The sequence below is a fragment of the Helicoverpa armigera genome, chromosome 14, assembly GCF_030705265.1.
Source record: "Helicoverpa armigera isolate CAAS_96S chromosome 14, ASM3070526v1, whole genome shotgun sequence".
Classification (NCBI taxonomy): domain Eukaryota; kingdom Metazoa; phylum Arthropoda; class Insecta; order Lepidoptera; family Noctuidae; genus Helicoverpa; species Helicoverpa armigera.
In genome coordinates, this window is record NC_087133.1 from 1572093 (window position 1) to 1598188 (window position 26096).

A 26096-nucleotide genomic window follows, 5' to 3' on the forward strand; every position below is an offset into this window, starting at 1 on the left:
TGACATGCGCGGGCGCCGTGCGTGCGGAACTATTGTTTGCATTCTGATAAGGCAATAAGAAAAGGGAAATTGCAACACATAGATAAAAAGGCGATTGACCAGAAGCCATAAAACAATCACGACCGTTGCAATAATATTTTCCAGATATTCTAGAACTCTCGATTGATAAATCTTTCAAGGAGCAGTTGTAAAAGAAAACGAGCCAATATATAAGTTCTTAATATAATTTATTGCAGACACAAACTGTTCAGTCCAGTGACCCCGCCGAACTGAATTTGGAGTACCACCCACGTCTTACGATCAATTACAAAATTACCTAACATTATGTACATGTAAAACTAAGAACTTATTCGAATAACTTAAAATAAAAAATAAATAACCAATTTCTTCTAATAACTGAGTTACGCAAGATTACAGCTATTTACATCGTTTTGTGGGCTTGTACAAATGATGAAGACGCTCTTGAATTGTTAAAATCAACCTTATTCTTAAATAGTTAAGAATCAAAACGCAATAACATTATGTCTACCGTGATTCCGCTGATTTAGACGAGACTCATGTTTCAGAGCTCCGTTTATTCAAAAAAATTAAGGTAGAATAAAAAACCGTTGTCTATGTTGAGATGTTATATTTCTTTGACAAGAGTGTCCACACCATGTGTACCAAGCCTAACGCAAGTCGACAGCTTTTTCATTATTTCAAGTTTTAGTTATTTTGAGATATAATTATAGTCAGTTATTGTATTTATTCACATTTATTTTAGCCAGTCACAGAACATTACACTTAGTAATTATGTAAAAGTTATTATTTTTACTTTTTTTACATACGAAATTGTTAAGGTTATAGAGTTCTATTACGTCAACTTGCGCTCCAAACGATTTAAATACAACATAAACAAAAAAAAACATAAAATTTGTTTTACATTGTGTTTATAAAATACGAGATCATTGTTTTATGTGTAAAATATATAAACATACATCGTTTAGGCTTAGAGCTGTTAGAAATGGCGACTTAATACCGCACACTTTGGAAAGTTTAAAACCCTTCATATTTCAACTTTTCTATAAATATATAGCAAAAAGATATGTAATATAAGTTTCGCATCATGTTAAATGCTGAAAATTATTTATTCACAAAATCTTATGAATGCTTATAATCAGTTGTAACTCTGTTATGCATATTACACAGTGTACATTTCACCTCGCATAAAATAAGTACTTTTTTTTTGTAACTATGCCTTATTTTCTTGAGCCATCGTTTATCAATCGGCATTTTACGATAAAAAGTAGAGTTCAGAATAAAATAGAACGGCTAAGTACGACGTAAGTGTGCCGATATCAAGTCGTTAATCGCTGCCCGCTCTAAGCTTTATATGAACACAGCTGGTGTGATTCATGACAGAATTTATACCAACATTATAGAAAAATATACCTACAGTACATTTTGCCAACTTATTGTTACATAACATTTGTTTTATCAGAGGTTTTGACCTCATTAATTTCGGCTTTCCAATATAATGCGCACCGACCATGTACCAACATTATCCTCAAAGAAGAGTCTCTTCGATAAAAATAAATAATTATTGATATAAATCACATTATTGCTTCGTATCTCTGAAAATAATGTTGATTACAAAATCCGGTGTCTTTCACATTTTCGTTAGTCAGATGATAAATAACAATGAGCTAACAACAAATGCGATTGCACTAATCGACTAAATATTTTGGACAAATACCAAACAAACATATAGAAATAATATTTGTGAAACGAAAAGACTATGAAATAACGTCAACCGATAAAAATGTCACTCGAGTGCGTGCGACGGGAAACGCAAAAAATTTGGTAACATGTGCCTTCTAAATACTGTTTGTTTTCAATTAGATGTCATTTCATAAGGATCAAATTAAAACAATCAATAAATGTTTCATATAAATAACTGCACGACTGAGAAGATAAAGAGACGTCGCTATATATTTGTTTAACTCGATCTCTATCGCACAGAACATCCAGTGTTTAGAGCACACATTGCAACACCGTCACGCCTTACGTATAAAAAACGGAATAATACGTAGTAACAATACAAAAATGTAATAATAATAAATTAATTGTAATTAAAGTGATATTTACATAAAGTAATCTAAATAACGTAAATGTTAAAATACTTTTACAATGAGTTATTAGTAGTCCCTGTGGGGATGTCAATTTGACTAAAATGTATAAAGTTACACGTTACAGCTTGCCACTGAGGGGTGTGGCCGTCGCGTCATACACAATATGGCAAACAAATATTGTCGACCTCTAACGTCTACGTCATCGTATACTGCAGCCAGAAACTATCCCAAGGTTGATAGTGACAATAAGAATAAGAATAAAAATAAGAAATGTATTTCCAAAGAGGTTTTAGTACAGCCATGTCAACTGACTATGCCCAGAGTATAGATATGAGATTAACTCCATGAAAATGTATCTTGGCAATTGCCATCAATTCTATAACCAATGCTAAAAATGAATCAGTTTTTTTCCAGAGATGCTACAGATAAACTAATAATATAATTATAATTCATTGCTTGCATATTTCATATAAAAATAATCGTTGTGTAAAATCTTGAGCTCTTATAGCAGTCAAATGTTAAAATAACGGTATACCAATTGGTAATATGTAAATTATAATTATTTTATTATGGTTTGGGACCATAAGACTATTAAGAAATCGCCTTATTAGTTAAGAAATAAAATATGTCATTGTTAATCTAAACTTTTCAAAATGTCAAGAAAATTGCACCATTTGTAATTCATTCATTAGTAATACTAAAAAGTTGTAAAAAATAACTAGTATAATAATTAAGTGAGCGAGCCGCATCCTCAGTGACCAAGCTTATAAAATGGAAGCATTGTGAAATTATGTTATAATATAATAAGTAGAAAATAATATAAGTGTAGCGGGGTACCTATACCGAAATGCCCTTTATTAATTTGACTATTTTATGTTCGGTATGACGCACCGCTTGTCACGCACAACACTAAATGTATTTCACAACCAGATCCCGTCGCCTCGGGAGAAAACTACGACATATAACACGCCACAACTGAAATGATACAACTCTGTGACCAAGTTACTGTAAGCAGTCAGTTTTCCATATTACCATTGTTGCTTCAGCCGGTAGAAATTACAAAAAACTTCCTACCATTCAATCTATAAGGCACAAAACAAACTCCGGCGTCTATCACGCACGTTTATCATTTCGTAGGGTTCCATAATTAAAGCTTCTTTCAACAAGTCTACGAACAAATGTTTAGTACACGAATGAAGTTCCCGCACGTAACGCGCGGTGCGTCATACCGTTGACTTCGAAATGCTCGTCACCACACAACTCCACCCCAAATGTACACGCTTGGTCCTGTATTTACAACAATTATAATAAATTCAAATTTAACTAGATATTTACATGGCGCACGCCGAGCGACGTTGTTGCTAACTACGTTTACTAAACTTGTGTATCAATAAAATAATCTTATGATATTTTGCAACGTTAAAGATGCGAAAACTATACGAATTCATAAACTCGGACTATCAACTGATATTTAAAAAGCAAGTAAAATATTCGCAGTCTTGTATCAGCGCGACGGACGCTGTGTCCGCAACAACGTTTCGCCTAGCTGTACGCCTCAGTGGCTACGGGTGCGGGCGCGTGATATATCTGAGACGCCATTGGCCCACGGCCTACGCGCCAGACGTATCTCCTATGCCATTGGCCGCGGCTACCACGCGTCCTATATCGGCCACGTGGACAGACATTACGCTTCGGTAGCGACGGGCTCGCGCGCGTGGTGTATCTTGACGTGCTTGTTGTGGTTGGACTTGTTGCTGGAGGTCTTGCCGCAGATGTTGCAGGCGAAGGGGCGAGCGCCGCTGTGCACCTTCATGTGCTCGGAGAGGTAGTAGCTCCTGTGGAAGGACTTACCGCACTCGGGCACCTTGCACACGTACTTCTTGGCCATCTCGTGCTCGCGCACGTGCCGCTGGCAGTTGTACTTGCGGATGAACTGGCAGCCGCAGTAGTTGCAGGTGTAGGGGCGCACGGACTTGTGCGCGTTCATGTGCGACACGTACTCGGAGTGGCGGATGAAGGCGCCCTTGCACAGGCCGCACTTGAAGGGCTTGGCGGAGCGGCTCATGTGCGTCCAGCGGTGCAGCTTGAGGTTCCACTTGGTGGTGAAGGCCTTGCTGCAGACGACGCACACGTGCGGGCGCTGGCCGCTGTGCGTCAGCAGGTGGGCGCGCAGCGCGGGGCGCGGGTAGAGCTGCGCGCAGACGGGGCAGGGCGCGTGGTCGGCGCGGCGCGCGCAGTGCTGCTGGTGCGCGCGCCGCACGTGGCGCGTGAGGGAGGCGGCGTGCACGAACTTGTCGCTGCAGTACAGGCAGGCGCGCGGCCGCGGCGCGTGCGTCTCCTGGTGCCAGCGCAGCTTGGCGCGCGAGTGGAACACCAGCCCGCACTGGCACACGAAGTCGCGCACCTTCGCGCGCTTCGCCAGGTGGTGACGGTCCCTGCAGACGACAACAATAAATTATACCCACATACAAAGTCCCATCCCGCACTAACGCGCAAAAAATTCGTCGTGAATTTAAAAAATTATACTCACAGCATTTTTTCAAAATAATTAAATAATAAGTCAAGTATAACAACACAATTTCTAAATTAAATTCCTATTAAAAATAAATGATTTGTACCTAAAAAATATAACACAAATACGCATTGACATATATTCTAGCGATAGACAAGAACATCCATACAAATAATTTACCCGCCTATGTCGTCTGTTGACATCTCGTTGACGTATTGTGACATGTAGTCATCCTCATTGATGTTAATTGCTGAAGTGTCGCTCGTATTTTGCCTACATTTTTCATTACTCAAAAAGTTTATATCTAAGTGAATTCAAAATCATGTAATATACACTCAGCGGCACGGAATCTGGCCCAAGCACATTTGGGCCTTATACCCATTATTTAAATGAAAAATCTGTACTTTTATTATATAATTGTTTAATTTACTCATTTTCCAAAAGAAAATGACTAACAAACAACAAAATTGTGAGGATTTTCATTAAGTTTCATTGAGTTAGAAAACAGAGTCTCTTTCCCGCAATAATCACCATAAACTTTTTAATTCAACATTTTTAACAAAACAGAAAGTTACCGATTTTTAATAATGGGTGTTTCTTCCTCTTGATCTGATGACTGCCTGCATACGATCTGGCCTGCTCTGGATGATGGTTTTTATCTCCACCTGAGAGATCTCCTCTCAGGCAGCTACCAGCGCGGTTTTCAGTTCACTAAGAGTCCGTGGTGGGTTACGACTTGCTTGGACCTGTCTTTTAAGCATGTTCCACACATGTTGTACAGGATTCATAGGTGGGTTTCTTGCTGGCCAGTCCAATTTTTGAATACCGACCTCGAACAAGTAATCGGTTACGCAAAGACCTGCGCGAGGTCGAGCATTATTCTGCATTATACGAAATTCTTCACTTCCTATGAATCCCTGACAGGGTAAAACATGATTTTGAAGGATCTCTTCAATATACCGCACTGTTGTCAGACGACTTTCGACAACCAACAATTCAGTACGGGCTTCTGAACTTATGCCTCGCCCAACCAAGATGGACCCACCATGAAAACCGACTGTTTGCTTGGTAGTGGTGGGAAGAAACCATTCTCCGCGCTTTCTCCATTCACATTCATGGCCGTCTGGAGCTCTTAAGACGACTCCGCATTCATCGATCCATAAAATTTTACTCCATTGGTCATGCGTCTAATTTGCATGTTCTCTTGCAAACCTAAGTCTGGCTATGCGATAGTGCGGGAGAAATTCCGGGCCTCGAGTTGGTCTTAGAGCACGCAGATCCCGTTCCTCCATCCTTCTTCTTATTGTGCACTTACGGACGTTGACTCCTCTTGCTGTTTGCAAAGGCTGGCGTATCTCTAACGCAGTGAGAAACCGATTTTTCATTATTGCACGTACGATAAATCAGTCGTCGTCCGCCGACGAACACCTTCGCCCCCACTTTCTGGTCTTCTTGTGTAAAGGCCAGTCTGGTCATACATTTTCTATGCATATCTTTAACTCCTACGCGGTGCACTTAAAGTTTCAACCATCTTCCGCTGCTTCCGCCCTTGCCGTCTTAGCAACACTACTTGAGCAACTTGAGCTGCAGTAAGGGTAATTTTCAGATCAAATTGTGAAAAAAAGAGAAACAAAAAACTATATTAATCATACATTTTTTTTGGAACGTACTTAGTACTTCGGCAATTTCTATCTGAATTTAAACTTAACTTTCTGCTTTGTGTTCCAACAACGGAATCTGTTTCTAGTGTTACAAAAGTTAAACAGACACACATTTTTATGTGTTTTAATTAACAATTACGAACGGACTGACAATATGTCATATGAAATTACAATTTACAACAGCTATCTGGGCTGATATCTACTTGTGTTTGTTTGGGCCAAATTCCGTGCCGCTGAGTGTATCAAAAAGTTTATTTATATCTAATTGAATGCAAAATCATGTAATATATTAAAACCAGGAACTTATTTTTAGAGTTTTTAATATTAATTACGATGTTTTTTTTCTTAAGAGGGCTATCACAAATTTTCGCGAATTTAATTATTTTTTCTTGAAAGTAAGAACATACCATGACAAAGTGAAGTCTGTTTTCATTGATATTTTACCTACTGCCAGTTTTATGGCACATCTGTTTCTGCACGATTTTCTTAATCCATAATTTAAGATGGCGGGCGGGAACAAATTAATGCATATTTGTAAAATTGAATTATAAATGAAAAGTATGATATACAAGCGTTGTAATAGCATGAACAGCGTGTAATTTTACTAACTTGACTCTCGAATAGTTTATATGTGTAAGTTTATACCTTGATATGTATTTTCTATTTTATAATTGTCGTTTCACAGACATCCATCTGACGCAGGCGTCAAAATCGCTCTGATTTGCCATTTTGGGCACTGCATAGTCTGCACTGCAGTTCAGTGTGGTAAGCTTTTTGTTCGGAACGTTCTATCTAGTACGTAGTACATATATATCGATGCAAATACGTAAACAAATTTGACAACTCTATTTTGAAGTTTGTATTTTTTTATATCATGTCAAAAAAAATACCACAGAGGTAGAGAAAAAAGTTTTACATTCAACTTTATTTTTGACAACTAGACCGTAACTTCGGAACAACCGAGCATGTCAGCATGTGTTATCACGCGCGGCTATGCGTCCAGCGTGTACGCAAGAAGTTTTCGTGAGAACGCAACTTCGGAACAGCGGGGGTACAGTGCAGCGTAGCGTTCAGCGAGTACACAGTTTACGCCAGAGCGTGACCATACGTAGGCCGTCTTTCAAAAAGCTCATGTGGGTTTAGCAGCATGAGGGAGGGAGTGTCAGACTCTTACGGACTAATACCCATCATGTTCCTACATACATCTTTTATGTACCAAGGCCGCGGTAACTCGCGCAGCCCCGGCAGGTAGCTGTAATGCGCCTGGTGATGGAGCTGGACAGTACCTGTGCTGCACCATGTTGGAGTAGCGGCGGAAGGTGTCGTCGCACATGGTGCACTTGACGCCTGGCAGGTAGCTGTGGGTGTGTGGTGGAGGGATGGAGCTGGACAGTACCTGTGCTGCACCATGTTGGAGTAGCGGCGGAAGGTGTCGTCGCACATGGTGCACTTGACGCCTGGCAGGTAGCTGTGGGTGTGTGGTGGAGGGATGGAGCTGGACAGTACCTGTGCTGCACCATGTTGGAGTAGCGGCGGAAGGTGTCGTCGCACATGGTGCACTGACGCCTGGCAGGTAGCTGTGGGTGTGTGGTGGAGGGATGGAGCTGGACAGTACCTGTGCTGCACCATGTTGGAGTAGCGGCGGAAGGTGTCGTCGCACATGGTGCACTTGACGCCTGGCAGGTAGCTGTGGGTGTGGTGGAGGGATGGAGCTGGACAGTACCTGTGCTGCACCATGTTGGAGTAGCGGCGGAAGGTGTCGTCGCACATGGTGCACTTGACGCCTGGCAGGTAGCTGTGGGTGTGTGGTGGAGGGATGGAGCTGGACAGTACCTGTGCTGCACCATGTTGGAGTAGCGGCGGAAGGTGTCGTCGCACATGGTGCACTTGACGCCTGGCAGGTAGCTGTGGGTGTGTGGTGGAGGGATGGAGCTGGACAGTACCTGTGCTGCACCATGTTGGAGTAGCGGCGGAAGGTGTCGTCGCACATGGTGCACTGACGCCTGGCAGGTAGCTGTGGTGTGTGGTGGAGGGATGGAGCTGGACAGTACCTGTGCTGCACCATGTTGGAGTAGCGGCGGAAGGTGTCGTCGCACATGGTGCACTTGACGCCTGGCAGGTAGCTGTGTGTGGTGGAGGGATGGAGCTGGACAGTACCTGTGCTGCACCATGTTGGAGTAGCGGCGGAAGGTGTCGTCGCACATGGTGCACTGACGCCTGGCAGGTAGCTGTGGGTGTGTGGTGGAGGGATGGAGCTGGACAGTACCTGTGCTGCACCATGTTGGAGTAGCGGCGGAAGGTGTCGTCGCACATGGTGCACTGACGCCTGGCAGGTAGCTGTGGGTGTGTGGTGGAGGGATGGAGCTGGACAGTACCTGTGCTGCACCATGTTGGAGTAGCGGCGGAAGGTGTCGTCGCACATGGTGCACTTGACGCCTGGCAGGTAGCTGTGGGTGTGTGGTGGAGGGATGGAGCTGGACAGTACCTGTGCTGCACCATGTTGGAGTAGCGGCGGAAGGTGTCGTCGCACATGGTGCACTTGACGCCTGGCAGGTAGCTGTGGGTGTGTGGTGGAGGGATGGAGCTGGACAGTACCTGTGCTGCACCATGTTGGAGTAGCGGCGGAAGGTGTCGTCGCACATGGTGCACTTGACGGGCGCTCGGCCGGTGTGCACGTTGTGGTGCTCCAGCAGCTTCTGCCGCGTCACGAACCGCTTCTCGCACACGTCGCATCTGCAAACAAACACGAGTACATTGCTTAGTACATGATTAACTACCGCCGTTAAACTATTCAATAACAAATAGTAATAAACCGGCCAAAAGCGAGTCGGACTCGAACTCTGTTATTTTTAAAACGTTCCATAATTATACTACACTAGCTTTAGCCCGCGGCTTCGCTCGCGTTAAGAAGTATTATTATTAATTAGGTATGGAGTTTGAACGTACTGATAGGTTCAAACTAATACATTTTACATCCTTCATCATCCCTTATTTTATCACCCGTGGGGGTTGAATGGGGGTTGAATTAATCAAAATCGTATTTAAGCGAACGTCATCATAAAATTCTGATTCGTCATCAGGACTTCTTCATAAAATCTAAGAAGAAGTATACAAACTTTCATCCCCTATTTTATCCCCTTAGGGATGGAATTTATCAAAATCCTTTCTTAAGGGTTGCCTACGCCATAGTAGCTTTATGCATGCAAAGTCTCAGTCCGATCGGTTTAAAATTGACAAAGTTTCATACAAACTTTCATCCCCTATTTTATCCCCTTGGGGGTAGAATTGATCAAAATCCTTTCTTAGCGGATGCCTACGTCATAACATCTACCTGCATGCCAAATTTCAGCCCGATCCGTCCAGTGGTTTCAGCTGTGCGTTGATAGATCACTATGTCAGTCAGTCAGTCAGTCACCTTTGAGTTTTATATATTTAGATTCCATATAGTATTTAATATTCAATAAATAAATATAAAAAGCTCACCAACCACACTTACTTATAATTCTTAATTCCTAAATGTGTCTTTATATGTAGGGCCAGGTTTGCTCTCCTGAAGAAGCACTTCCCACACGTGAGGCACTCGAGGGGATGTATCTTGAGATGCGCGTGGAACGCCGCGTCCGTCAGCTGGTCCTCCTTACACGTAGGACACACGTAGTCTTTGCGCCTCCGCTTCACTTCCTGCTTGATAAGTCTGTCCACTTCGATCTTAGGCTTGGCCTCTTCCACTTGTATGCTCTCGTACACTTGAAGGATTGTGGATGATATCGAGTCCTTTGAGTCGATTGGTGGTAGAAGATTGTCTGAAATTGAGAATGAAAATGATGTTAAAAGTGTGAAGTACATGGTAAATATTTTTGAAGAACTGGTACTTTTAGTTAGACAGTCTAAAATTCAGGCGGATTTTTTTTTACGCTATGAAATTCTGTGAAAAATCGCCGGTACCAATCTGTATTTGGCGGTCATTTCAGAGCGAACCAAATATACAACTCTTAGCTCTCGCTTTTAGCAACGGGTGTCCTCAAGCCAAATATAGTATTGATCGAGCTTTTTGGCCGACCTTAAACCCAACCAATGTCATAGAACTTAAAGCTACAGTAAACTCACTGGTATCAGGCTTCTCCTCCTTCTTGATAGTCCTGGCGGTGACGAGGCGGCTGTAGGAGGTCTTGGTGGTGGCGGCGTGCACGCGAGCACGATGCGCGCGCAGCTCGCGCACGGACGCGCACGTGACGCCGCACGTGCCGCACGTGCGTCCGCGCCCGAACACCGCCGGCAGGGGTAATGCTAGCTCCTCCTCGCTGGAACAGATACATACAACTTCTTATAAACCATCATCTCCCAAGCCTTTTTCCAACTATGTCGGGGTCGGCTTCCAGTCTAATCGGGTGCAGCTGAGTAGATAGATAGATATAGTCTTTATTATGTACACCAATTAAAATATCTACAACAAAACTAAAGATTTTATTGTCAGTGACAAAATGGGCGGTCTTATCGCTAAAAGTGATCTCTCATCTGATTTATCTATCTATCAAAGTTGATCCCACACAGGATCCCAGTCTACCTGACCTTTTTTACTGTGTCATGAGGGCAAACACTATAAAATGGTAAGAGTACATTGCTGTTGTACTTCACAGTTGAAATCGACTTTGCAGCTACGCAAATTGGGATAAGGGCGGTTCAGTAATTATATTTTTCAATAAAAAGCAATAAAGACCTCCTTTCCTTTATGATGCAATAATTGCCATTGAATTGTTTCGTAATTAAACACGTTATTCGTCGTACTACACAAGACTGATGATAATTGTTTACAAAATAAGTAGTTGACCCCTAGAAAACAAGTCGAAAATATTTTAAGGACTAAAACTTGCATCAGGTAAAAACCAATGAAGGTAATATATATATTACCTAATATGTATAGTAAATTAGTGTACTACTCAGTGTATTTATGTACCATATTACGACTGAATTAATTTATTCATTCTCAGACTGATCGAAATGTTGAAGGAAACAATTTTGTACAAACATTCCTTAAACAACATGATCGGGAAATTCCTAAGGAAGATGTAAAACCGGAGGAAACAGCTAGTTTATTTTATTTTATAGATATAATAAAAAGGTACATTACTAACATGGGTTCCCTCTTCTCATTGGCGTCCGCTTCCGAGCCATCAGACACCCAGCTCTCCCGCGCGATCAGGTCGTAGGGCTCCGTCGCCGTCACCTCTGAGTACATCTGGAGACAGCGGATAATCGTCAAATATTGCCAACAAGCACCTTCATATTTAAACATCAAGAAAATTGAATAAAACTAAATGATGTATGATGCTAACAAAATATGAAGTGGTAACAAATTTCGCCAAGGCTTAAGGATTACATAAACGATTTAATGACCCCTTTTTTCAAGCTTCGGGAAAGTCCCTTGCACCTTTGCGGTGTGGCGTCTTTTGCATGTACAGTTACCCAACTTAACTAAGAATGGTTGCAACTTTAAAATAATGTATAAAAAGTTTTGTAAAAAGACCAACTTACAGAAATTCATTCATTCATTCATACCATGTATGCATGAAAGAAAATGATTTGATGTTGGTATTGTTGGCTTATAACAGAAATTAAAATCAATGAAATATTAAATAATAAAGTTAAACTATTCATGGTGATGCAACATTTGATTAAACAATAAGAAACAACTTTATATTGGGTTTCATGATTTGATAAATAGATAATAGTGTGAGGTCTTACCCCGCTCCAGGGCGACTCCATGTCTCCGTTGCTCTCCTGGCCGCTGAGCTCGCCGCGCGGCGGCATGCACTCGTCGGCGCAGATGTTCATGGGCGCGTCGCCCTCGCTGCGGCCCTCGCTCAGCACGTCCGCCTTACTGTCCCGCTCGCACCCGTCCACCTCCACATCTACCTGCACTTCTCTAGCACCTAGCTCTGAATAATCTATGCCGTTACTCTCAGCTATCTTGTAACTCTCGTGTATAAAGTTAGGCAGTACGAACTCGTTGTCTTTCTGTGAAGGCTCACCCCAGAGGTACATACCGTCCTTGCCTCCCTCCTTGAACGCCGCGGCGTCGCGCTCCGCGTCGAACCCTTCCACGCGGTCCGCAGTAAAGTAGTCCGCGTAAATATTGTCCCCGAAGTAGTTCTCGTTCATCATGCTGACGAACTGCTTGTTTTTAGAGGCCGCTTCAAGGTCCAACAACTCCCTGTCATTAGACTCTTCGTTGAAATCCTCGTTGGACATGTTGCCATAGTTAATAACGTTAATCGGCCGCAATGTCTCTAGTGGTGTTAGCATGCGGTCTGTAGTCACTGGCTCGTTGCTGAAACCTCCTTCATTGCTTGTATTTATTTCCTCCTTCACTTGTATCATCTCAATGCCGGCCGCAAACTCCGGCTGCGCCAAGCTGGATGCAGCAACTGGTTCTATGTCCATAGATTGTTCTTCTATATCATCATCAAAGTCATTATTGTCATCATTCTCTTTGATCTCTTCCACAGATATGGTCTGCAAAAGGTTAGTCTTTTCCTTGCTGTCAGATTTATCAGTCTGGTGCAATTTATTCATGCTAAAATTTTCTGGTGATCTGCAAGTTGATGATGTTGGGACATTGTCTCTGTGTTCAGACTTCTTTGTTTTCACAGGAAAGGACTTGGCATTCTTAATTTGCAGAATCTTCTTGTGCTTCTTCACGAATATGTTGTTCAGTCTTAGTGTGTTGTGCCTGTATGGTTTTTGTGAAAGCGGATTTTTCTTTTCTGGAAGTCCTAAGTTACTAAGGCTAACTTGATTGCTCTCAGGTTTGGGAGATATTGAGGTACGATCGGTTGAATTGTCGCCATTTTCAGACAACTCACTACAAGGTGATATGGAAGGCTTCTCATTACATATTAAATCTGGCACAGGACAGCTGTCAGAAAAGTCTGTATCCAATTTGTCTACTGAACTTTTGCTTGGGTTACCAACATTCTTTATCACAGAGAATGTATGCGACACCATGCTGTCACCACTGGACATAGATGATGGCTGGGTGTCATCCGATGATAGTTGGTTGTTATCATCTAAATCAGGCAGGATCTTCTCTGGGCTTTCTGCTCGCTCAACAGAATACTCAGCCTCTGTGCTGCCTGTCAGATCCATCACTGTGTTCACCATATTCTTATGATGTTGCACAGGAACTTCAACCTTAATGTTACTTAAAATTTTCAAACCTTTAGTTCCTCCTGGCATATCAAATTTTGAATCTAATACCTCTACAGGTCTCTCAGTGTTATCAACTGAACTGCTCTGAACTGGCTGTGATATGGAGGAACTAGGATCCTCACAAATATTATCATGACCAGGAGCAATAAGTGGACCAACCTCAATAATAAGTGTTTTAGGATCATTCATAGTTGGTACAGATTTATCAATGTGAACACTAGGCATTAGACTCCCAGGTTCATTATACATGGAAGTAGGACATCCTTTGTTCATCATTTGCTGAGGTGTTGTGTACATACATGAAGTGTTTCCAAACTGGTCTACTACCATTACATTCTGGTACATGGAGCTGGCTTGCGCTAAGTTACTGACATTCTCATGGCCTCCTAGTACAGTCGGCATTGTAGTTATAAAGGGCTTACCATCTATATTGTGCACCATTTCTCTGTATATAATTTGGGAGTTTTGGGTAACAACAGTAGTTCCTGGAGTAAACGCACCAGAAGTCATTTGGTTCAGTTGATTGCTAGCTAGTGGAGGTGAAGCTGTTTTGGTATCAATGTGCATCTGTGGGCTGGCACCACTGCCTGTCATAATCATATTGTTTTGCACATTCTTCTGCATAAATGTGGGAGCTGACGGTACCATAACATGCATAGGTTTGACCCCTGGACCTATATATTGCACACCACCCATGTTGGCCTTAAGAAGTATGTTATTTGGTTTAGGTAGAACTTTGACAAGGTCATTTGCTTTCCTAGGCATTGCTGGTAACAATTTCACACCTGGTCCGGGCATAGTTGGTACATTGTAAGAAAACAAATTGTTACTATTGTCCATTGCATTGTATTCAGCACTACGGGAAAATTTTATCTCTCTGTCCTCCTGTTGCTCTGGATAGTAAACAAACTGTGGATCAAAGTCTGGTACAGCAGGAGACTGGAAGGTCTGCTGAAGTTTATCAGCTTTTAAAAGAAATGGATTGTTTACATGCTGACCGGCACCTGGAGCAGGAAGGCCATGGTTCTCAAAGTTTACATCAAGCATTCTTATGTCAGGCGTGCCATTTCTAGATGGAGCTGTACTCTTAGGAGTCCTGCTAGGTGTTCTACGCCAGTAGCGCTCATGTTCTGTACTCCTTGACCCCGGCCACTTGGTGCTGTCATCAGTAGCAGGTGTCCGTGACCTGCTCCTGTACGACCGCTCTGAATGTACTGGTGTGGAAGTTCTGCTTGTAAAACTAGAATTCTTGTTTGATGCTATATTGCACAAAGCTTTTATAACCTGGTCTTTGGGGTGAGTATCCAAGTGGGACTCGAGAGTGATCCCATTGTGGAGGAACAGCGTGCAGACGGGACACTGCACGAGCTGGTCCATGTTGACGTCACTCGGTGTCCTCAGGGTGACAAAAGCAGCAGCGGGGCGGCCTCGCAGCGCGACCGTATCGTGTATGTCGTCACAGCACGCGCACTCAGTCCGCACAGGCAGGTCGCACAATGTCCGTGACGCGCATATCTACTATTCACACGTAAGGCTCTCGCACGACCCACAACAATACATTACTTCGTTGCACGTCCTCTTCTTATCGATCTGTCAGACAAAATACTCTGTATACATATACGATACTAAATCCACAACATCACATTCTACAAACTTGTTCAACGTGCAAACAGAGGACAAAAGAAAACAAAACCCCGAGATAAAGGCCATTGAGACATAAAAAAGTCGAGCATTATGTACAATGAACACTGAACTGGATAACGATTTTATGCCAGAAACACACTAACGGGACTCACCTATTGTATTTTTTGTCATGTATAGTCCATGACATCGATTACTTATTAAAGATTCAATAACTATTTACGACTAAGCTAAATCTAAAAATATTTCCAAATAGTCAGACATATTGCAGACGTCTTGTTCACGTTCACACACAAACTTTTATATTCCGATACACGAACCCGAATATCGATATGTGCTCGTGGCGATGTGCTATAATTGAATTTCTATAGGTTTTTCGCCAACTGAGAAAATAACGCTTATCATTTATGCGTGGAACGGAATTTATTCATAGTCAATCCATAGAGAAATGTAAAAGTGGAGTTATCATTTATTTACAGTTCGACTGGGATCAATGAAATAATTTTATTTCCAAAAAAATAAGTCGTATCATTTATTCAATTTTCGTATAGTTCTGGGAGAACTATACGAAAATTGAATGAAATGAAATGTATAGTGACAAAATGTATTTGCATATACCTTAAAACTAGGATCACATACAACGAAAATCATGGATTTTATAATCTGGGCATACTTATACTAGTTCTGTCAAAAAAACGTCAATTGAATGTCATGTCATCCTCATCCAGCCGAATCTTTATTGGATTTTAAAGATAATTTGCACGCTAGAACTGCATTTTAAACGAATACTAACGTAAATATATATGTGTTAAAAGATCTGATAAAAATGTCTTACAATTTCGAAGAGTTGAGTTACAACGGTATGTATTGTAGACATTATTTCAGTTAATTACAAGTTCCTGCGAGAATTGTCTACTTTGATTTTGATTTCGTACATTTTTATATTTACCTTTAATTCATCATTATAATATTCGTCAATTTATTATACAACGTAAGTTTGAGACATAGGGAAAACTAAGAATCGAAGAAGTTTTTTAAGAACCTGCAATAAAGACCTCCTGCACACCTTTTGCCCATTTTATTAATGACCAAAATGATTATAATTTCAGAGGCTAAAGACTTGCTTCGCCAGTGGAGGGAGAACAATGAAAGACGGAGTGAGGATGTGATGGAGCTGTGGACAACAGTCTTCAGTGATGACCTTACCAAACTTGGGAATGAAAGTTGGTATCCATCCCCAATCTGATAAAGTTAAATTAAACTCAACACAACTTACCCTGATCATAATTGAGTAATGTAGAAATTTTAAGCATTCCAAATTGCAGTCTTGCTTTTTGCAAAGTTAATTAAACAAAACCAGTCCAATATCAATAACTAAATGATTAAATGAACCCTTATGATACAACACCATGAATTGTTCACCATTTTGATTTGATAGCTTAATAGAAAATTGTGGTGTGTCTTCTAAAGTAAAGTGTAAAGTCTCTGTAGAATTACTTAAATTATTAGTTCTTCTTCATAAAACTTACTTTACATTATTTTAATGTCTCATAAGAAACTGCTAACTTTTGTGTGTCAATTTCAGAGCATTTGGTGCTGGAGCAAGTAATATATGCAGCTCTAGACTGCCATGCCTACGGAGTGGCCACCTTGTGCATCTACATGCTGTCTAATGAGTTTCCCGGCAGCATGCGTGTCATGAGATACAAGGCTGCATTGCTGGAGGCTGAGGAAAAGTAAGTAATCATAAACACCAAACATTTGCCATGTGTGCCACTCTCATACGTCTCACACACATGTGATGTCAATGCCATAATAGAGGGAAAAAAGTTAGTAACCTTGTTTTTAGGCCCCAAATATTACCAGCCAGACTTCAGTTTGACTGAGCTGCATGAGCTATATGCACACTTACAGAGTTATCTTGTATTTGGTCCAGTTTGTCAAAGTTAGTGAACCTGATATTTTACTGAGGTACTTTTTACTTCAACAGTGAAACAACACAATGTTCTTACAGCTTACTTATGCTCTCTAACTCTCGACTACGGTACAGTGTAATATCTACAAATGCTTATTATATTTATGCAATAAAAAAAATCAGGTATGAAGAAGCACTAGAAGTATTGGACAGCATAATCAAAGCTGATGAGACCAACGCGGCCGCCAGGAAGCGCCGCGTCGCCATATTGAAGGCGCAAGGACTGATCACCGAAGCTATCAAGGAGCTTGTGGATTATCTGAAGAAGTAAGATGTTCTTCTCACTTTTATTATGTAGTAAATCTTACCTACGTCCTACAATAATTCTAACTTACTGACTATCTAGAATTGTAATTATTAATGTAGGTTTGTAAAATTTTCACAATAAACAGAGTATATTTTAATTCATTCAATACAAAAGGAAAAATGGTAGTTAGCAGCCTTTATAGTCTAGCCAGCTAGTTTTTGTTACACAGTGTGTGAAGAAAATGAAAAGCTAGCTAGCAAATACTTCAAAGTTTAAAAGAAAACAATGCTGCCTGTAACAAATACTTTCCTTTAGTAATTCCCTTGAGTATACTTCTCGTATTCAAACTATTTTAACATTGTCTGTCAACAGATTCATGTCAGACGTGGAAGCATGGCAGGAGCTATGCTCGCTATACTTACAAGTGCAGGAGTACTCCCGGGCCGCCTTCTGTGCTGAGGAGCTCATCCTGCATCAGCCGCATAACCATCTGATGCACCAGCGTCTTGCTGATATCCGGTATACTATGGTACGTGTTTGATTAAGACAATTTACACAATACAGTTAAATGTTACAGTAAATCCATGTTCTTATAAATGAATGGTTGAATTTTTTGGCTAATTGTGATGCAATATGACAGAAAGAAAGATTTGGACTTAGGAGATGGCCTAGCTTTATTGAGAAACTAGGTGGATAATACTTATTAAGTTTTTTACGATATACGATTTCGAAATACTTCTCCAGGTATTGTCTTTGTTTTAGGGAGGTGTTGAGAACATGGAGCTTGCCAAGACATACTACTGTCAAGCATTGAAGCTGAATCCAGAGAACATGAGGGCTTTGCTTGGATTATTCTTGGTATGTACAGAATTGAAATATATAAAATATATAAGTGCATAATATGTACTCTTTCCATAAAGAGAGAGTCAACTTTATTGCACACTCAACAGTAAATACACAAGGAATACAGATAGGTTGTGTATCATATAATATACTGTTTTCGAACTTAAATTTTTATTTTGAGACTTATTTTCTGAATTTGGAAGCACTCTTATTCATTATCTCCCTAGCCTTTTCCCACTCTTATTATTGTATAATTTTATTTTGTCATTTATGATTCATTCAAATCCGATTCTACATACAACTTATCTCCGTTCCTCAGACTACCAACAACCTCCTGAACCACTACAAGTCGTCCGGCAACAGCGGCAAGCGCAAGGAGGTGTGGAAGCTGTGCCAGTGGGCGCAGTCCGGGGCGGCGCGGCGCCAGCGAGCGGCCCGGGCTCCGCCCACTCCCGACCTTACGCACATGATGCTGGCCCTCGCTATCACTGACTAGGGAGTTGTGGTGTATTGGGAATGATGTGTGAGATGGTGAGTTATAAGTTTAAATATGTAGTGAAAATATCGATATTTCAAGAAGCGGCATATTTTACAGCTGGATGCCGCTGTATCGCTGACGCTTGTATAACGTCGAATATTAGACCAATTTAAAGTCTTGTCTAAAAAATTCTTCTATTAGTGGATTAAACAATTCTCGTTGTATAACATTTTGTAACTTCATGATATGCACAGTAACCGGCACGGATATTGGGCTCTCGGCGGAAGAGTGGGGATCGCTTTGCGCACCCGTACGCATAAGGCAATAAGGCAGTAAATCGCTTCTGCGCAGGTGAAGGTCATGCCTCGATATCCGTGCTGATAACTGTAGTCAAAATGTACTACAAACTACTTGAATGGAAATATACAAATGTGTTAATATGACCATACATATACATGTAATTCATTCCAAAGCTTATGTAAAAATGTCAATTTTCATAATCCATGTAGAAAATGTACCAAGTAAACTATTCTAAATATTTATGTATAATTAATATAATTTAGACTTTAAGGGTATGTTAACTTATCAAAAGGTTGAGCATTTAATGGTGTATGGAATGTTTGATTTTCAAAGTTAGTATAATTTTTGTGAATTATTTTAAAATAAATTATGTTATGTTACCACCAACTCCCTTCTTTTATTAAAATCCCAATATTTTCCAAAAAATGGAGGTCAGAACGAATTAAACAGCAAAATATTCTTATAACTTTAATAGAACTATATCTTTGTTAAGCAACGTGTCATGTGACGTCATCTCTCATGGCGGCCATCTTGCTGGCGAGGTAGGCGGCTACTTCTCCCGCGCGTTTCTCCTTCCTCTCTCGTCTCGTCATCTCACCCATTGTGAAGTACTTTTCCCTGGATACAAAAAATATTCATGAATGTAACAAATATGCTAAATTAATACAATGGTTTGTTAGACCAATTTTGTCAGGTAAAGAACAAATTACGCTCAATGAAAAAAATAAGTTAAAAAAATGTATCGAGATGTTGGGGCACTGCTGTTTTCGCAGACTTAAGATATTTAAAGTAGAAAACGTTTATTGAAAGTAAGGTAGTTTTTAGCACTTTTTCACGTCAAAATTACAAAAAGACAGCACCCTCAAAATTTGACGTCAGTCAAAGCTTTCGTAACAGCGGATTTATGGCGGGCATATGGCGGGTATCGGTTTTCTACTCGCAAGGAAAGGAGTGCTGCCGCGCGGAAAATCCGCTGGTGTGAAAGCGCTCTGTATGTACCTATTATATTTTTAGTGATAAAGCAAATGTTGTTTACCTAAAGTTATGTACAGCATTAGGATCTAGCGGCATATTGGCTGCATCGTCTTGCACCTTCTCATACGTGAGTAGTCTCCGCGCCGCTAACTTTGACAGCACCTGTTCTGAATTACCCACGAGTTTCAGACACGGGTGGGATGGTAGCTGAGACTCTTCGTATTCTTCCCTGAAAGTGAAGAAAATGCTATAATTTGGTAAATAGTGACAGGGTTTTTTAGTGGCGGAGTATTGCGGTTGGAACATTAAACTAAGGGGCATTTCTTTTTAGTTACAGATTCTATTATGGTCTAGGAATACTTCGTAAGAAAATCTCTATAAATGAAGTCTCTTGCATAATGCCCTTGGGGTTCAAAAATATTCCAACATTTAAATTACTTTTGTGATTCTTAGCTGCATAACATAAAACTGAAAATCAGGTTGGCAGCTGACCCCAAACGAGTTGGGAGAAGGCTAAGCAGATGAAGTAAATTATTTTAGTGCCTTGCTTACTTGCTAAGATATTAAAGTTATTTAGTGCATTTTAGGTATATAATGCACAATCTTACCTAACCAAAGGATACCAGCAGACCAGCCGCCGACCCATCTCGAGATGGTTAGCAGCAAAGTTGAGCAGATCACTGTAGATATGCGACAAGCCGTACTCCACTTTAGAAGGCACGTGGTTAGCTAGCTGCTCCTCAGATATCGTGTAGTTCTCGCGTTCTATGCCGATCTTCTCGGTAGGCTCGCGTACACCGTATGGTGCTGAAATAACAAGAAAATCTGATTATGGGGTCTGTATGCTGACTGGTGAATTGGTGGACTTAATTATCAAGTAACGTAAAATAAACAAAGGACACAGAGTAATACAAATAAGGTGCTATATGTGGTTCACATCGCCAAAAGTGTTTAACTTTTGCGCAAAAATCTATCCCAAATGTGATGAAAGTTTCCTCATCAAACAATAGATTAGTAGGCGCAAATATGTAATTTTAGGTAGGTATCTAGCTAATAACTCTAAGGATGGGGAAGGAGTATGGGCCAAATGCGCGTTTTTGTGGTCGGCAGACCGTCATTGGGTTTTGCGAAAACTGTATTCTGTTTGTCTATTACTTTATAAGGTAAGAAAAACTTACGATCAGTAATTATAGCATCAAACTTCAGGTCTGATCTCCAGTTGTGCAGAGAGAAGTCGCTCACAACGACGTCTAGATACCTTGACTCAGTTCCATATTGTCTCATGTTCCCGCGTATACTCTCCTCTTTTGTCCGTATCTAGAAAATTATTATTATGTGTAAATTAAAACAGTGATTTGATTAAATCTTCACATGTTCTTAAAAGGGACTTATGATTTAAGTTTCTTGTGTGACCATATAGCAGCGTGATATTGATGATGATGAATGATTTAAGTAAATGTATTTACTAAAAAACAAAATGTGTCTGGTATGTAACCTTAAGACTATGCTTATGAATATAATGTATTGAATAAGCACCTTAACCTTTGCAATACATACTTTGTTACCTTTTGACCGACGCGAGTGGGCCGCGTCCGCGCGTGTAGCATCAGGTAGTCTATGTCAGAACCCCATACATATGCTGTAAAATGGGAGGAATATATTAGTACAAACAAATTTAAAATAAGGCATTCTCTGTTTCTCAATCAGTACAAAAGGAGAGTTCAGACATACTGTCTGTTGACAAGGAACCCAATCGAAATCACTTTACCAAAGTGCGCGAAATTTCGTGTAACCAGGAAAAGCAACTATGTGTTAAATTCAATATTTAACAGACCATACCGTTGAAATATAATACTCTGTAAATAATATCTATGTCCTCTTATTGTTAAAACTTTATTATTGACTTTTTACCTCCAAAATGAGCAGCAGCCACAAGCAGAGAGCCAGAGCCGACAAAGGGGTCGAGCACCATATCGCCAACCTTCACTTGCGCCTGGTTAGCCATAATGATGGCTAACTGCGCATCCATGCTCGTATTGCCGATAAACTGCCGCTTCTTTAGTGAGTGCACTTGGATTAAGTCACGCTGGCCATCTGCTATCTAAAATACATAAGGACATAACCATATTAATACACCTAACATGGAAAACAAATGTTGTATTGTTTTAATTTTTAGCCTGATTTCAATTTATTCATGTCTTGGGAAATTGGCATTTTATACATGTCTTGGGAGATTTTTCAATTGACCATGACTGGAACGCTTACCATTACTGGTGCAGTTACCTTGTATTGTTTTAATTTTTAGCCTGATTTCAATTTATACATGTCTTGGGAGATTGGCAGGGTGATCATAAAGAAGTTTGGGTGTCATGTAGTTAGTGAGTTGAGAGGTTGATTGACAAAGCATTGAAGCTTGATGTACAGTTCACAAAAAAACCTGCAATGCCATGCTACCTATATCAAAAGATAGCAGGTGTTAATGAAACTGTAAATGAAATGGTAAGACCACATACCCATTTTCCAAAAAATACATCATAAGGCTTTTCAGGTACATCATTAGGGTCTACTCCATAGAACTCTAGGTAAGCTAGGGTCACATCAGGATTCTTAAGTTTCACAGGTCCCTCAAGTGGTAAGTAGCTGAATGTCTGAAAAAATTCATCAGTAAAATAAATTATTATTGTTCTATTCTATGCAGTAGATTTGTTCTTATAATCTCCATTAAAATGGAATAAATAATTATTTGTGTTGTCTCATAAATATATTGTATATCAATTTTTTTTTCCACAGTTTCAAGAGACATACAATATTGATTCAGAAAACGGATTGCTGTAAAAAATGATAACTTGCAGAACACAAGATGTGATTGTGTCCTTACCTCTATTTTCTCAACCTTTTCCTTCATCGTGAAATGTTTGCAAAATGTTTCGACTTCCACTTTATAAGACCTCTTTGGAGTACAAATTGATTCTATCAACTCTTTAGGGCACACACTGGTATCACTAATGCCATTACTATTCTCCCCTACTATCCAACTTCCTGTCGAGTTTTTCAAGGAATTCTTCAAGTTAGCATGTAATTGTGCCTCAGTTCTTGCTCTGGACCACAACTCTATACAGTTTTTCATCAATACAGACCGAGAAGCTATTTTTCGGGCACAATCTTCTGAAGGAAGCTCAACTATCCAGTACGGCTTCTGAACGCAAGGCTTCTCCACAAACCTCACTGGTATATTGAGCAGAGATATAATACTTTGCATTTCCTAAAAAAAGTTTGTTTATATTATTCAAATTTAAGATTTCAGACGATTTAAATAACATTGTTTACAAAACTTACTGCATGACGAAAATCAACGTGTTCCTGAGCGAACCACACAAGGTACCTTCGCCACATTTTGTCCTCGATTTGCATAGTGTATTATATTGTATATTAATCAATTTTACATTTGTTTTCATTCGATTTTGTTTGCAATAACTTTATCACAACATAACCTCATAATCAACCATTGACGTGACCACAAGCATGACCACGACGTGACATTGACAGGTTGCTAAATGTCAAGATTGCTGGACTGTGGAAGGGGAAGGACCCAAGGGACATTGGCTTATGGCCACTCGACTACGCTACGTGGTGTGATGTCACACTTATGTCTTCTTATGTACTTACGACTGGAGAGCTCATTACAGTTAGTACAAAGGGGAGTAGATATAACATAGCCTCCCTATCTTCACACATGTAGACTTTCACTTTACTTACTCCCTCAACCTGAATTTTCAGCTCTATCAGAATACATATATGTGCCCAACAAGTCTTTTGAATTTTGAGCAGCAAGTTTTTTGAGGGCTGTATCACAGAGTAATATACTCAAGAGCCATCTCTTGAGTATATTACTCTGTGATACCTACACAATGTGGGACAGATCAGCTGGCTAAGCCGGTTAACTAGCTTTTGTGTTAAAAAAAACTTCATGATGTATATTAGTCAATGTTTATTCCGTTAATATTAGTATAATTATTTACAACACAAAACATAATCCTTGATATCATCATCACACAACACATTGACTTTAATTGTCTATTTCTTATTCAATAAATAGCAGGCATCACCCAGATTAACTCTCAAGATAAGTTTTTAAATTCTTAGAGCCAATATGGGTTATGTTTAGCCAGAAGCTTGGTCAGCAGTGGGTGGGGTCCCAGGGCACTATGCTATGAGTTTGAGGTTTTCTCCTCCTCCACATGGTTGGCCTCCAGCATTTCCTGGTATCTGTCACTGAGGAAGTCTTGGTAAGCATCCTTGATGGCTCCAGAACATGCCACATAGTGACCTCCAGAGTGTTCTGCTACTACTGGCTTGATAAATAAATTGATCAAGGATTCACTCATCTCTGTAAAAGAAAAAAGAAGTTTAAGAAAATTGATGCTTATGAACACATTAAATGTTTGACTCTTGAGATGCAATTACCTTTGGGTATAATAGAATCACTCTCTCCATAGACATGTAATGATGGCAGAGTGATCTCCTCATCATAGAAACCTTTGTGGACCAGGCTGCCTGATCGGAATCCTGATGTGAATATTACAAACTTGAATGAGTATGGGAGATCTGGAACATAAAAAATATCATATGTTTTCAACTTATTCTGTGAGTGGACAAAAAATCAAATATTAATGAACAAGTCATTCAAAGTATTGTGTTATGTTACTGACAGTAGCAATGTCTATTGTAGATATTGCTACTTTTTATATTATAATAGAACTAGTGAAATAAATGGCTCCCTTACATCCTTTCTGCTGCATGGCAGCTAACAGTCCCACAAGACAAGCTCCCTGTGAGAACCCCATGAGTCCATCAAATGGGCCATGTTCCTCAACTACTTTCTTTATTACATTTAAAGTTTCCTCGAACCCTAGTGCTGGCCCTCCCAGGCACTTTCCACTGAACGTGTTGTCTTCTGCATTGAACCACCATGACCGGGAATCTGAAAATAACAGCAGGGTGATAAGGAATGTTGTTCTAAATTCTGAGGAGAAATTTACAGCAGTTAAATATACAGGGCACTCAATTTGTTAATGGTTAGATGTTTCTTGTGGTTTCACTTGTCTCCCAGAGGGAACTTCTACCTGTACCCAGATAAATATAGCCTATGTCATCTGAGTATTACATCCTCAAAAATCATGAAAGTTTAAGAAATAGAGTTCTATAGTAAGAAGGTCTGTGACTACTACTGTCTGGCCTTTTAAGATATGATACTTATGTATAAGGGTCGGTTCATATCTAACGGAATATGCGTCGCGTATTATCGGTCGCGTAACGCCAGAACTGACAAATATACGGTAAAACATTCAATCATTCACACATAACCGATGATGCGTTAGTGCGTCGATCATACATTTACGATACGCTCGACGCATTTTCCGTCAGATATGAACCGACCCTAAGTATAAGAAGAAAAAAGAAGGTTATATTATATTAGCAAAAATTTAGTTGCACTGAAAAATTTATCACCTTCATCACCTCCTCCGTCCTCATTTACAACTTTATGCGGCGCTGACACGAACACGAGCTGTGCGTACTTTGCAACAGCTTTGCGGAAGGAGCCGATCTTCGCTCTGAACACCGCTCCATTCTGCCTATAGCCGTGAAGAGCAAGAATCTTCAGCTTCGGCCGGTCAGGGTCTTTCCCCTTGTTGTTTTGTGTAGGAGACTGGTTACTGGAGTTCGATTCTGTCATTATGCTGTGAGTAAATCTCTTCACTTGCTTATAATTTAGGTCATGAAATCGATTCACTAATTTGATTAGAAATGTATGTTTATTTATTTTGATAGGTTAGGTTAGTTCTTACAATATTATTATAATTTGAGCTATCAGAACAGCAGTATTTCTGCTATCAATTATTATGTTACTATTATTTCGTTTATGAAATCACAATATTTTAAAATAAATACATTTTATGTAATTTTAAATCAAAGCAAACAAGTTAAAAACTTGAACTTGATGTTGAATTTTACAGTTTACTTTTTATTTAATCTGTGGCAAAAGCTATGTAAAATATAATGAAAATATACGGAATTCCTGCTGCATTTCGACCTGGAACACAACGATAGGTGCTGCCAATGGAATAAATAAAAAAATCGTCTAAA

At 40.2% G+C, this 26096-nt stretch overlaps 4 protein-coding genes across 4 annotated transcripts; 1 reads left to right on the plus strand and 3 right to left on the minus strand.

Moving 5' to 3' along the window:
- Positions 1-208: 208 nt before the first annotated feature.
- Positions 209-15496, minus strand: LOC110380051 (uncharacterized). The gene is made up of 7 exons (XM_021339909.3): positions 15290-15496; positions 12027-15083; positions 11417-11520; positions 10392-10585; positions 9781-10087; positions 8880-9017; positions 209-4546 (listed from the first exon to the last, which is right to left on the minus strand). The coding sequence occupies exons 2-7, from the start codon at positions 14868-14870 to the stop codon at positions 3796-3798; spliced, it is 4338 nt and encodes a 1445-aa protein (XP_021195584.3). The 5' UTR covers positions 14871-15083; positions 15290-15496; the 3' UTR covers positions 209-3795.
- Positions 15497-15809: 313 nt separating this feature from the next.
- LOC110380031 (ER membrane protein complex subunit 2-A) lies at positions 15810-19364 on the plus strand. Its single transcript, XM_064037825.1, has 7 exons — positions 15810-15994; positions 16244-16357; positions 16720-16870; positions 17233-17376; positions 17729-17885; positions 18119-18214; positions 18519-19364. The coding sequence occupies exons 1-7, from the start codon at positions 15961-15963 to the stop codon at positions 18693-18695; spliced, it is 873 nt and encodes a 290-aa protein (XP_063893895.1). The 5' UTR covers positions 15810-15960; the 3' UTR covers positions 18696-19364.
- Positions 19365-19432: 68 nt separating this feature from the next.
- LOC110380030 (tRNA (guanine(10)-N2)-methyltransferase homolog) lies at positions 19433-23499 on the minus strand. The gene is made up of 9 exons (XM_021339887.3): positions 23289-23499; positions 22831-23214; positions 22466-22600; positions 21864-22053; positions 21518-21591; positions 21131-21269; positions 20561-20759; positions 20014-20181; positions 19433-19595 (listed from the first exon to the last, which is right to left on the minus strand). Exons 1-9 carry the CDS (start codon positions 23361-23363, stop codon positions 19478-19480), a joined length of 1482 nt encoding a protein of 493 aa, XP_021195562.3. The 5' UTR covers positions 23364-23499; the 3' UTR covers positions 19433-19477.
- A 424-nt stretch (positions 23500-23923) lies between these two features.
- LOC110380044 (esterase AGAP003155) lies at positions 23924-25973 on the minus strand. The gene is made up of 4 exons (XM_021339900.3): positions 25461-25973; positions 24736-24933; positions 24417-24557; positions 23924-24339 (listed from the first exon to the last, which is right to left on the minus strand). Exons 1-4 carry the CDS (start codon positions 25684-25686, stop codon positions 24161-24163), a joined length of 744 nt encoding a protein of 247 aa, XP_021195575.1. The 5' UTR covers positions 25687-25973; the 3' UTR covers positions 23924-24160.
- Positions 25974-26096: the final 123 nt, after the last annotated feature.